The sequence below is a fragment of the Brassica rapa genome, unplaced genomic scaffold, assembly GCF_000309985.2.
Source record: "Brassica rapa cultivar Chiifu-401-42 unplaced genomic scaffold, CAAS_Brap_v3.01 Scaffold0456, whole genome shotgun sequence".
Classification (NCBI taxonomy): domain Eukaryota; kingdom Viridiplantae; phylum Streptophyta; class Magnoliopsida; order Brassicales; family Brassicaceae; genus Brassica; species Brassica rapa.
In genome coordinates, this window is record NW_022610397.1 from 26546 (window position 1) to 40471 (window position 13926).

Consider the following 13926-nt stretch of genomic DNA (forward strand, 5'->3'; position numbering starts at 1 on the left):
TGAACGCCTGTGTCAAGGAGGCTATCTGAGCTCCCATGATCTGCATAGCCTCCACCAAGCCCCTTATGGTCGGCTCAATGACCTCCTCGGCACCAGTGACCCGAACATTGTTTGCATCAACATTCTGGCCACTCCCAGCACCAACGTTGGGCGACCCAGTATCGTCTTCATGGACTTGCTCTTGCTGCTCGTCCACATTAGTTTCATTAACCTCAGTAGGAAGAGTTCGACCCACTGGAAGTCCGGTTGCATTGTCCACCTGCTCCACCAGAGCCGGTAGCACTGTGGTTGGAATGGTTCCAGCTGGTAACACTCCGGTCTGTTCAGCACCATCCTGCCCCACGGCTCCAGACGCTCCAGTTGCCTCCTTTCCTTTCCGAGATTTATACCTTCTTGTACCCTTAGGAGTTACAAACACAAACAAAAGGTTAGTCCACAACTGAACACACAAACCTCAATCACTCCTAAGTTAATCAGTACAAAAGATTACTTAGAACCCAACTATCTCACCATGAGTCCAAACGGCCAAGTGTGTGGTGAACCAATAACCCAACAAATCCTAGAATAAAGAATGCTCTGATACCAACTTGTAAGACCCGATCCTGGATTTCCCACTCCAACCAGACCGCGGCCTCACCAAACAATGCAACCAGTTTCATTTACATATTCAAGTTCAAGTGTTAAATAATTCTTAGTCTTTTTCAGAGTTTTGAGGTTCCAACATTCACACTTAAACAATCCAACATCGACTATGGCAAATAGATATTTCATAGATAATAACCAAGGTTCGTACATCATTCACCATCCTAATAAATAGATCACACACTAGAATCGCATAAGTTCACAAGTTGCACAATAGGCTACAATAATTACACAATTTTCAGAATCAACCCAATCACCACACATCTTCCCATGGCCGCGGTCCTCATGGTGCTTTTCCCTTACCACGGTCCATTTCTGGTCCTGGATCCAACACAAACAAACACACAATCACAAGGTTAGATTACAAAACAAGAATCAGTTCACATTGCATGGTCGGATCCAATCTAGTCAAGAACAATCATCAAAAATGTCAAATCTGACCCCTTTAAAAAGAGATCCAAATACCAAATAAAATTCATGATAAATCATGACAATTCAGAAGAAAAATATTCCCATAATAAGATTCAAAAGAACCGGCTCAGATCATAGTGATCTCGGCCATGAACAGCCCACACAAGAACAAGGGGCTTTCATGGGGATTTGGTCAGGCCAAGGCCTTAAGATCGATAGATCCTTCCCTGTAATATCATAAAACAATCCATAGTACAATATATGGAGAAACAGAGTAGAAGAAGTCAGAGTAAGGAGTGGCCAATCGATCCAAACCGGCCAGACTCACACGGCCATCATCCGCGGCCTTGTCCGGTTACTCTTGGCCACACCTCTCACCTTAGGAGTTTGGTCTCCAGGGGCGACTTCCTTCTCTTTCTCCTTTGCCTTCTCCTTGTCTTTCTGCCTCAAATCCATTCTCTTGATCACACGCCCAAACACACCAGGAACACTCAAGAACAATCTCTTGGATCAAATCGGCCAATCCAATGTTTGTGTCTCTCTTTCTCTCTTGAATTTTCTCTGTGTTTCTCTCTGTGTGAAAGTGAGTAAAAATCGACCAGAATGGCAGAAATGAGAGAGAGAGGACGACTTAAACTGTCCCCAACCGCCTGGGCGAACAGTTACCAAAAATCACATCCCTTCTTCCCAAAACCGTCCCATAACCATCCCATAACCGTCCCATAACCGTCCTAGGGACTGAATTTGATCTAGTCGTGGACTAAGATCTGAAAAAGAATGAAGTCTAGAGTAGACGAAATTCTAAAGAGAGTAAATGGGATCACATCACAATGGACTTTGTGACCGGGTTCCCTACCACGAGGAGTAAGAAAGATGCGGTTTGGGTTGTGGTCGACTGCCTAACCAAATCAGCACACTTTCTGGCTATCAAGAAGTCTGATGGGGTCGATCAGATTGTACATATGTACATTGATGAGATCGTCCGACTACATGGTGTGCCGGCAAGTATAGTGTCAGATAGGGATTCAAGGTTTACATCTTACTTCTGGAAAGGTTTCCAAAAAGCTTTAGGTACAAGAGTCAACATGAGTACTGCCTATCACCCACAGACTGATGGACAGTCTGAACGTACGATCCAGACATTCGAAGATATGTTGCGAGCATGTGTTTTAGACTGGGGTGATTCCTGGGAAAAACATCTACCTCTGGTGGAATTTGCTTACAACAATAGTTTCCATAGTAGTATTGGCATGTCGCCATACGAAGCTTTGTATGGGCGTCCATGCAGGACACCCTTGTGCTGAACCCAAATTGGGGAACGCAGCATGATTGGTTCGGATATTGTCGAAGAGACAACCGAAAAGATCAAGTTCTTGAGGGATAAAATGAGACGGGCACAAGACCGCCAAAAGAACTATGCAGATCGACGAAGGAAAGATCTCGAGTTTCAAGTAGGTGACTTGGTGTCTCTCAAAATGATTACCTTCAAGGACGAGTCCGAATTTCCAGGAGACGGAAATTAGATCCGAGATACTTGGGGCCGTTCAAGGTCATTGAAAGAGTTGGTATGGTGGCCTACAAGTTGGACTTGCCGGCCAAGATGGACGCATTTCATAATGTGTTCCACGTCTCCCAACTCTGGAAATGTCTGACGGACCAAGACATCGCTCTTCCTGCCATTCCAGACGATCTTGGTAAGAACCTAACCTTGGAAACGAGGCCAGTTCGAATCATAGATAGGATGGAAAAAGCAACAAGGAAGAAGATGGTCCAGATGGTCAAGGTCGTCTGGGACTGTAATGGTCAGGATATAATAATCACATGGGAAACCGAAGCTAGAATGAAAGCAGAGTACCCGGGGTGGTTGGATCAGTTTGTTTCCGTGGAAACATTTGACTCGGATTCGAGGACGAATCCATCCCAAGGGGGGGGTGATGTGCCGCAGACCACGGATCATTACATGGAACCAGCTCAGCATGGAGTTCAGGACGTTCTGAACATTTCAACCGAGGTTCATCTTTTTCACCGTGCCATACTTGACTTGGGTCGAGCCAGACTTAGCTTGGGTGGTGAAAAAACCAAAGACGGACATGCATTCTCATCCGGCGGACCATCCAGACAGTCCCGCAAGCGTCCTTATCTTTATCCCGTGCATCCATCTGGTTCGGATGAATCTAGACATCTTGACTGGTCTTCTCCGTTTTCCGTGCCTTGACCAGATCTAGTCTTCTCTATTTTCCGTGCCTTGACCAGATCTAGTCTTCTCTATTTTCCGTGCCTTGACTTGATCTAGTCAAATTTATATTTCCTATGCATTGTTTTCCCACATTTTCTTTTATTGTCTTTGACTACAAAACACTATAAATATGTAGTCCCTTTGATGAATAAAATCAGTTCATTTTGGTTGTTTATTTCGTTTCTTCTCTGAGTGAGAGAGAGAGAGTTCTTAGCTAGTTCATCGGTTTGAACCGGCTTGTTGATTTGGTGGTCAGCCAATCATCTTTGTGTGTCGTTTGGTGGTTAGCCAACACACTACATTCGTTCTTAGGTGGTTAGCCTTAGATCGTGGGTATATCAAGAGCCATTCCGCATCTCTTGACGATCTTTTCAATCCATCTCAGTTCCAGAAGCGCCATTTGCTTCTCGGTTCATATCCAACACCCAGCTAAAGTGATCCTTTCTGATTTTGGTTCTATCAGGGGGGGAGACTTGTCACGCCCCCAATCCTGAATAGGATTGTCGGGACGGTCATGGTTCGAGGAAACGTACCAGCCAGTCTTAGGACATCAAGGCAAGCGTTCCATGGTCGAGAAAGAGGGTTAAGAACATAAGGAAACTTAGACTTAACCTTATATAAGCTAAGAGACAGCTAGGACGAGTAAGACGGTAACTGGACGAAGTAGACGAGTAGCTCGGCCAGCTCAACAAAGCTAGGCTTAGTTCACTCCAGCTCAGTCCCTACTAAGTCAGCTCCACTAGCTGGACTACTAGCTCACTCAGCTGAGGCAGCTGTGAGTCAGCTCATCTCAGCTAGACAGACTGTTCGGGTTTTAGGCCGATGGTCCGGGGCCGGGTCAGTGGCGGGCTGTGAGGTCCGGCCATGAGGCCATGGGCTGTTGGGTCCTTGGACAAGGCCGTGGGTTAAGTCCAGGAGGCTTGGGGCGTGGGTTGGGCTTATGACCGACCCCAAACCCAATCAGAAAGGCTGAATGGATGCAAGTGGCCGAGAGGGCACAACCCTTGCCCGATGGTGCCCATTCGCTAGCAAGTCGTGCCTGTTCGTGGGGCAAGACTTACCCCCTCGTTTTCTGTAAATATGGGGTCTCTCCTGTTGGTTTCATTATCCAATTCCAGCGTAAAATACTCATAGAAAAACTTAGAGAGAGAGACAGAGAAAGAGAGAGAGAGAGTTCCGGCCAAGAGAAAGGCCGAGTGTGGTGGTGTTGTGTTCCGGCAACTCTGATCGTTTGGGAACTAACTCTGGTCAAGAATGGGAGAATGGGAGATCAAGACAAGGAGAAGAGCATGGAGAACCCAGACATGGTTCACAAGGTATGTGATGGGCCGTGGCTCCATCAGACCAAACAAACGGTCCATGCGACCGCACCGCGGCTTTGCTCGGTTCCAGAGACCCATCAGGCTCTCCTTATATGTTTCAATTCGTTTCTCTTCTCTTCTCTCTGGTTAAACACGAAAGGTTGTGTTGGTTGAGTCCAAGGGACACGTCCCTAGGCTTTGGCCGAACATAATCAAACCGCTAGCGTAGACACTGGTCGGTTAGACGGACGGTCCGATCGCTCCAAGACTGGGCGGTTAGGACGAACGGTTGGGAATGACACGAGTTGTCAAGAGTCATGAGTTACCAAAGGTTGTGAGTTGCCAAAGAGTGTTAGTGACCAATATGTATGAGATACCAAAGGTTACGAACATCAAAAGGTATGAGGACCGAGAGGTACGAATGGCCAGAGGGTGCATGTTCCAAACGGTGTCTTTCGGGACAGGTTATGACCGATCCTTATGGATCAGCCTATGGCTTGTTTAATTAATACAAGGTCACGGTTTGTCTAAGCCAAGGTAGAGTCGCAAGGTCTGACCGGTTGCTAAGCCTTCCGGATTAGGCTTGAGGCTTACTCGGCCGATTGGATCCAGGCCTAAGGCCGGATCAGGTAAGGGAGTCCGTTGGGCCATCGAGCCAGACTTCATTGGCCGGTCGCACCTAGATTCTATCCGGTTAGACGGATTGGTCTTTGGGACGATCCAGATCTTTTTCGTGTGTTCTGTTTATCTATTCTGGACTATCTATCTGATTCTAAGTCAAGGGGTGGTTGGTTGGATGACTTAGGATACGGTAGATAGGTTCATACTTTTTATGATTATATTGACTGAGGTTTATCTAAGTTCTAGGGACAAAGCCAAGCATTGTAGAATCATTCCGTTCTATTCTCGGTTATGATTAATGCTTATCTGGTTATGGTTTCAGGAACAAAGGATGGTTCTGGCCAAGCCAAGGAGCCGTGAAGGCTCGGTCAGTGAGAGGTTGTGTAACGTGTGGGTAGATGATGCTAGGGACGAACTAGTGATTGTCTATGAAACTGTTAAGAAGTTGTGTATTAGATCTCATGTTTCTAAGTAATACAAAGTTAACACATTATTATTCCGCTGTGCAATCTGTTCCTTTGTTTATGAACCTCATATTCGAATATGACTTAGTGAATAAAAGACTTAGAATGAATCAGACAAGCAAAGAAATTAATAAGTAAGCATTCGTATCCAGTTGGGTCGAGAGACCAGGAACGGGTCTTACATTGTGTGTGTCCGTCTGTGTCCGTCAGCACACCCAGGACGTCCGTGGCTGTCCATCAGTACACGTATCAGCATGTTGGTCCTTGGACTCAGCACGCTGGCCCTCTCCGTGGACTGTTTGGGTAATTTTGGCCCACGTGGGCTGTCTGTTCAGTATACACAGGACGTCTGTGGGTGTCCGCCAGCACACACAGGACGTCCGTTGCTGTCTGTGGCTCTCCGTCAGCACACATAGGACGTCCGTGGCTGTCCGTGTGTGTCCGTGTGTGTCCGTCAGTGTAACGCCCGAATCCGGCCTCTCGACAAGACTAAACCCGTTTGCTAAAGAATTTTAAACGAAGAACAAAGAGTTTAACTCAAACTTCAGACAAAAACGATTTTCTGATTATTCAAATGAAAAGAGTTTCATACTTATAGAGTTTTGTAGATCTAGGAATTAAATGAGAAGTAGATCTAGATCTAGATCTAGTCATTAAACGAAAATAAAGACAAGATTTAATTAATGTGACTGATCGGCTTCCATCCAGATGCATCTGAACCGGCTAAGTCCAAGGCGGTAAGGACAGTCACATTGGCGGGACGATCAGCAAGGGCCGCAGGACGTTCTGCTAAGGCCGCGGGGCGTTCTGATCGGACAAGTTGCGTTCCAACAAAACCCAAGTCTTCTGATAGCTTAAGGATCCTTGCCTTAGAGAAATGTCCAAAGGAAAAGTCCATGATTGATCCAACAAGGTAGAGAGATCATCAGCACGGTCGTCGGTACATGCGGTACGAGCCAATCGAGCTAAAAGAGAGAAGTCTCGATCATTGTGTGAAACCTCATGATCCAAGTCAAGTCTGGCATGATCTTTCTCAAGTCTGGCATGATCTTTCTCAAGTCTGGCATGATTATTCTCAAGGAAATGTCTCAATGAACTCAACCCAACGTGCGTGTCTCTTGTTCAGTTTCTGTTGACCCTTAAGATGTCTCAAGGACTGGTGGTCCGTGTGGATAACAAACTCCTTAGGCCAAAGATAGTGTTGCCACGTTTGGAGAGCTCTCACCAACACATATAGCTCCTGGTCATAGGTGGGGTAGTTGAGTGTGGCACCTCCAAGCTTCTCACTGAAGTAAGCAATGGGTTTCTTATCCTGCATCAAGACAGCACCAATCCCAACTCCGGAAGCATCACATTCAATCTCAAAAAGTTTTAGAAAAATCAGGAAGTACAAGTAAAGGAGCATGAGTCAACTTCACTTTTAACATCTGAAAAGCTTTTTCTTGGGCTTGTTCCCATTTGAAACCAACGTTCTTCTTGATCACTTCAGTCAGAGGAGCAGCAATGAAACTGAAGTCCGGAACAAACCGTCTATAGAAACCGGCCAGACCATGAAAGCTTCTTACCTCGCCCACGGTCGAAGGACTTGGCCAGTCTCGGATGGCTTTGATTTTCTCCTCGTCCACTCTAAGTCCATCAGCACCTACAACAAAACCTAAGAACACCACGTGATCTGTTCCAAAAGAGCATTTACCAAGATTGGCAAAGAGTTTTTCTTTCCTAAGAACTTCAAGAACAGATTTGAGATGCATCTTATGATCTTCAAGGTTTTTGCTATAGAGAAGAATGTCATCAAAGCAGACAACAACAAAATGACCTATGAATGACCTCAAGACATGATTCATCAAACGCATGAAAGTGGTAGGTGCATTAGTAAGACCAAATGGCATAACAAGCCATTCATACAATCCTAACTTGGTTTTAAATGCGGTTTTCCACTCATCACCTTCCTTCATCCTAATCTGGTGATAGCCACTTTTCAAATCAATTTTAGAAAAGACACATGATCCATGCAACTCATCAAGCATGACGTCTAGTCTAGGGATGGGATGCCTATACTTTACCGTGATGTTGTTGATGGCATGGCAGTCCACACACATGCGCCAAGAACCATCCTTTTTGGGCACGAGAAGGACAGGAACGGCACAAGGACTGAGGCTTTCCCGGATGTAGCCTTTCTCAAGAAGGTCACCAATCTGTTTCTGAAGTTCCTTGGTCTCTACCGGATTGGTACGATAAGCTGGCCGGTTTGGTAAAGACGCACCTGGAACAAGGTCGATCTGATGCTCAATGCCTCGTACTGGAGGTATTCCCTTAGGATTCTCATCTGGAAAAAAGTCATAATACTTCTGCAAAACATCTAAAAGTTCACTCGGAATCTCAGGTGCAAGGTCAGAAGAAGAAGCCATAAGAGATTCTTTGTACACAAGTAAAAGAAATGGCTTTTGAGAGTAAAGAGATCTCTTGACCTGAGTTTGTTTGATATAGAAATTGGAGTTCCGTTGGGATGATTCAGGTTCATCTGGCTTGGTTTCCTTGTCACGGTTCCTCTTGAGCTGGATCTGATCTTGATGAACCTCCAAAAGTGTCAAAGGAACAAGCGTGATCTTCTTCCCTTTATGATCAAAGGAGTGTTGGTTTGTGAAGCCATCATGCACGGCTCTCTTATCAAATTGCCATGGCCGGCCCAAGAGAATGTGGCATGCGTCCATAGGAAGAACGTTGCAAACGACCTCGTCCTCATATCGGCCAATGGTAATAGGGACAGTGACTTGCTCTTTCACATACTGTTCTCCAGCCTCGTTTAGCCATTCCAACCTGAAAGGACGAGAGAGAGGCCGAGTAGCAAGTCCTAGTTTCCTGACAAGAGTGTCACTAGCAACATTACTACAACTCCCACCATCAATAATCAAAGAGCAAACCTTTTCAGAAACTAAACATCGAGAATGAAAGAGATTCTCCCTTTGTTCCTTTTCATTGTTTTTGGGTTGGACACTCAGAGTTCTTCTTGTGACAAGTAGAGGACCATGAGCTGGATAGTCGAAGCAAGGCACCTCATCATAGATCGGGTCGGACTCATCATCAAAGGCTGGGTCGGAACCATCGACCAAGCGGTCGTCCGTCTCATCGAAAATAGACTTGACCATGCCTTTCCTAGAAACGAGTAGTGGCCCTTGATGCGGATATCCAAAGGACTCATCCTCTTCATCAAAGATAGGACGAAGATCTTCTTTGTTCTCCTGCTCATCCTCAGATTCAACTTCTCCATTCTCCGTAAGAATCATCACTCGTTGGTTGGGACAGTTTTTGGCAAAATGTCCTAGACCTTGACATTTGAAACACCTAATGTCTCTTGCTCGGCCAAAAGTATCAACTGCCTTTCCTTTCTCATCACGAGCAGGGACATCAGTTTTAAAAGCATTATGTGTTGTGGAAGAAGACTTACCTTTGTCTTGGTAGCTTGGCTTAAGAGCAAAAGCCGGTCTAGGAGAGTAGGCCGGTTTAGAGGTAATGGCCGGCTTTGAGAAACTCTTCCTTTTAACTTGTTGCTCGATCAAGATGGCCTTGTGTAGCATCTGTTCCACACTACCATACTCTTGAAGCTACATACGGTCTTGGACGTCTCGGTTAAGGCCAGAGAGGAACCTAGCCATAGTGGCGTCCTTGGGCTCGTCTACATCAGCCTTGATCATCAAAGTTTCCATCTCCTGGTGGTAGTCTTCCACGGACTTAGTGCCTTGAAGCAAGCATCTGAGTTTCTGGTGGAGGTCTTGGTGATAATGAGCAGGAACAAATCGTCTCCTCATCAGCATGGAAAACTCATCGCATGTCTCAATCGGTCTCTCACCTGTTCTCCTCCTAAGGGTCACAACTTGATCATACCAATTAATAGCATAGCCAGAGAATTCAGTAACAGCTAGTCTAACTTTCTTAAGTTCAGAAAAGTTTTGACAATCAAAGACATATTCAATTTTCTTTCCCATTCAAGAAAAACATCAGGATCATTTTTACCCTCAAAAGGTGGGATTTTTAGTTTCAATCCACTTAGGCTATCATTAGTACGTTCATTTCTAGCAAAAGGATTGACATCACCTGGATCTCGGGTTCTAGGACCTCTTCTTGGACGGTATGCTGATCTGGCCTCGTCCTCTTGATCATCCTCCTCTCGGATCTCATCGTCAGACCGAGTGTTCCTACGCGGACGGTCTCTTCTTGCTCCGGCTCTAGAAGGAGCTTGGCTGGCCTGGATCTCATCAAGCCTGTGATGGATCTGATCTAAACCTGCGTTCAACATGTTAGACATAGAATCATTCAAAGCACGCATTTGAAGGTTAGACAATCCGGCAACTGAGTTTCCCGGACGGTTCCGTTCATCATCACTACTCATGGTTCCTGAAATGTCTTAAACACAAAACGTTAGATAAAAATCCTCACTCTCTCAAGTGTTTGATCCTCACCCACACACGTGTTTCTCTCAGAATTTGGATGGTCACACAACAGGTTTTCACTCAAAGTTCTAAGAAGAACAAATCAAAGAAACTCAATGGACAAAATCCAAGCAAACACAAGGGAATTTTAAAAGAGAGAAAGATAAGAGATTTTTGGTTTTGATAATCCGTTTTAACCACCTCAAAGGCTGGATTTCTCCTCAGCCAGCAGGCTTTCTCTTCCACCACCAATCCACAAATCAAACTTTTCGAATTCTTTTTTATTTTTTATAGATAGATCTTTCTTTTTTTTTTTTTTTTATAGATAGAGGATGGTAATGAGGGGCCCGGATTCAAGATAGATAGAAGAAGAAGTGTTTATGATTTAGAAATGGAAGATGAGAAAGATGAATGATTTAGAAAATACCAAACGAGTGGCTCTGATACCACTTGAAGGACCCTAAGATCGGCTCACTCGAATGGATCAAATTTGGATATGAACTCCAGATGGAGAACTGGATGGATTGAAGGGTCGCACGAAGGTTGCGGAATGGCCTTCGATATTCCCAACTTCAGATGGTGCTTGATATGAACTCACAGGTCCACCAAATGAAGAATCTCTCGTCGTTGCTTGATATGACTCACAAGACCAACGATTTGAGGAAGTGTTTACTTGGATATGACTCACAAAGAAACTAAGAACAAGTTCTAAACGAAGAACAAAGAGGTTAACTCAAACTTTAGACAAAAACGATTTTCTGATTATTCAAATGAAAAGAGTTTCATACTTATAGAGTTTTGTAGATCTAGGAATTAAATGAAAAGTAGATCTAGATCTAGATCTAGTCATTAAATGAAAATAAAGACAAGATTTAATTAATGTGACTGATCTGCTTCCATCCAGATGCATCTGAACCGGCTAAGTCCAAGGCGGTAAGGACAGTCACATTGGCGGGACGATCAGCAAGGGCCCCAGGACGTTCTGCTAAGGCCGCGGGGCGTTCTGATCGGACAAGTTGCGTTCCAACAAAACCCAAGTCTTCTGATAGCTTAAGGATCCTTGCCTTAGAGAAATATCCAAAGGAAAAGTCCATGATTGGATCGAACAAGGTAGAGAGATCATCAGCACGGTCGTCGGTACATGCGGTACGAGCCAATCGAGCTAAAAGAGAGAAGTCTCGATCATTGTGTGAAACCTCATGATCCAAGTCAAGTCTGGCATGATCTTTCTCAAGTCTGGCATGATCATTCTCAAGTCTGGCATGATCCTTCTCAAGTCTGGCATGATCCAAGTCAAGTCTGGCTTGGCTATCAGTCCTGGCTTGTCGAGTTGGCCGGGAGAGACGGGCTTCAGTTCGGTCAGTTCGAGCATCTGGTCGAGGATCTGGACGAAGCTCCAATCCGGACGTTCGCTGGTCGAGCCGATAGACGGCCCTGTGGATCTGTCTGATCTGATCGGTAGGATGAACCTCAGCTGGGACGTCTGTAACGTTCTGATCGGTCTGGTCCATAGACTGGGGCACATCAAGGATCTTGGGCAATCCGTGTGGGCTTGTTTGTACTTGTCCAGGATTGGATTGGCAAGCCCAGGGCGTCTGGAAACTGCCTGAGGCGAATGGGTATGATCTGGACCATTGATTAAATCAATTGCCAGAAATGATACCGAAAGGGTGCAACTTTTGGAAAGGTAACTGCCCCTTCTTCTATAAAAGGCAGGAAAGTCTGTGCCTTGGCAGGCACGCCAGGGCTTCCTACTACACCCTGAAACACAAATAAACACAGAGAAAAGACAGAGAGTTGGTCGGATTCCCAATCCAAGACCCATGGTGGTGTGAAGGTCATAAAGAGGCAGTTTTGGGAGAGATCAAGGGGGGAAGTTATGAACGACTTTCTGGTGGTTTTGATCCGTGATGTTATCACCCAAAGCATCCTACAGGTCCTGAGAAAACACGCAAATGGGGAGGAAAGAAGGTAGATGACCGGAATTCATTCCCAAAGGCCAAGACAGCCTTAAGGAGAGAGGTGTGTGGGAGGGCAGTTTCATGTGGTAGGTTTTCACCACGGATGAACACGTCCTATGCTTCCCCTGTATGCTTCCACAGATGCATGTCCTTAGCTGTTTGAAGACTTCTAAAGGGTTACTTATGTCTGTGGGGATTGTTGGGTGAATGACTAAGTACCTAAGGGAGTTCTTTTGTGTGTGTAAAGGAGCTGGACGCAGTATATGGCAGCTGGCCATAGCTCGGTCCTAGCTCAGTTCGATTGTGACAGCTCGATCAGCTGGTCTATGAGTTCATTCAGCTAGAGTAGCTGGGCCGATGAGCTAACAAGCTCCGTGGCTGTGGCAAAGGTATGATCTAGCAATGTTGCATAGATCTAGATAGAATGGTTAGGGAAACGGAACCTCAGATTTGTATCACTTGGTTCGTGTTCAGAATCAACCTTGGAGCTAGCTGGTAGTTGAGTATACTAACCATTAGCTGAGGTGATTCGACCGGACAAGTATTAGATTGGTTATAGACCAATGGATGATGATATTATTCCGCTGCGTATGTGTTGTATTGATCTAAGCTAGGAAAGACAATGGTAGTCTTGAGCTAAGATCTGAGTTAACCCTCGCCTTTGGGCGATGTTTTAAATAATGGGCGAAAATTTTGAGAGGTTCGGTCAGGGTATCGACCGAGCGACGTGAGGCATCGACCGCGGCCTAGTCGGCCAGGATCGGGTCTTACAAGCGTGCTGAGTCCAAGGACCAACGGGCTGACATGTGTACTAATGGACAGCCACTGACGTCCTGTGTGTGCTGACGGACACACACGGACACACACGGACAGCCACGGATGTCCTGTGTGTGCTGACGGACAGCCACGTACAGCCACAGACGTCCTGTGTGTGCTGGCGAACACCCACAGACGTCCTGTGTGTACTGAACAAAAAGCCCACGTGGGCCAAAATCACCCGAACAGTCCACGGGAAGGGTCAACGTGCTGAGTCCAAGGACCAACGTGCTGATATGTGTACTGATGGACAGCCACAGAGGTCCTGTGTGTTCTGATGGACAGACACGGACACACACGGACACACATAGACAGCCACGGACGTCCTGTGTGTGCTGATGGACAGCCATGGACAGCCACGGACGTCCTGTGTGTGCTGGCGGACACCCATGGACGTCCTCTGTGTACAGAGTAGACAGCCCACGTGGGCCAAAATCACCCAAACAGTCCACGAGAAGGGCCAGCGTGCTAAGTCCAAGGACCAACGTGCTGATATGTATACTGATGGACAGCCACGGACGTCCTGTGTGTGCTGACGGACACACACAGACACACATGGACAGCCACGGACGTCTTGTGTGCTGGCAAACACCCAAAGACGTCCTGTGTGTACTGACCAGATAGCCCACGTGGGCCAAAATCACACGAACAATCCACGGGAAGGGTCAGCATGCTGAGTCCAAGGACCAACGTGCTTTTATGGGTACTGATGGACAGCCACGGACGTCTTGTGTGTGCTGACGGACACACACGGACAGCCCCGGACGTCCTGTGTGTGCTGATAGACACCCACAGACGTCCCTAGCGTGCTGACTGCTGACGGACACCCACGGCCGTTCTGTGTGTACTGAACAGACAGCCCACGTGGGCCAAAATCACCCGAACCATCGACGGGAAGGGCCAGCGTTCTGAGTCCCAGGACCAGTGCGCTGATATGTGTACTGATGGACAGCCACGGACGTCCTGTGTGTGCTGACAGACACACACGGACGTCTTGTGTGTGCTGACGGACACACACGGACGTCCTGTTTGTGCTGACAGACAGCC

General features: G+C 46.4%; 1 protein-coding gene across 1 annotated transcript; it reads right to left on the reverse strand.

Annotated features, from left to right (window-relative positions):
- Nucleotides 1–6750: 6750 nt before the first annotated feature.
- Nucleotides 6751–9250, reverse strand: LOC117130409. Its single transcript, XM_033283283.1, has 4 exons — nt 8144–9250; nt 7773–8023; nt 7067–7448; nt 6751–6987 (listed from the first exon to the last, which is right to left on the reverse strand). Exons 1-4 carry the CDS (start codon nt 9248–9250, stop codon nt 6751–6753), a joined length of 1977 nt encoding a protein of 658 aa, XP_033139174.1.
- Between the last annotated feature and the right edge of the window lie 4676 nt (nt 9251–13926).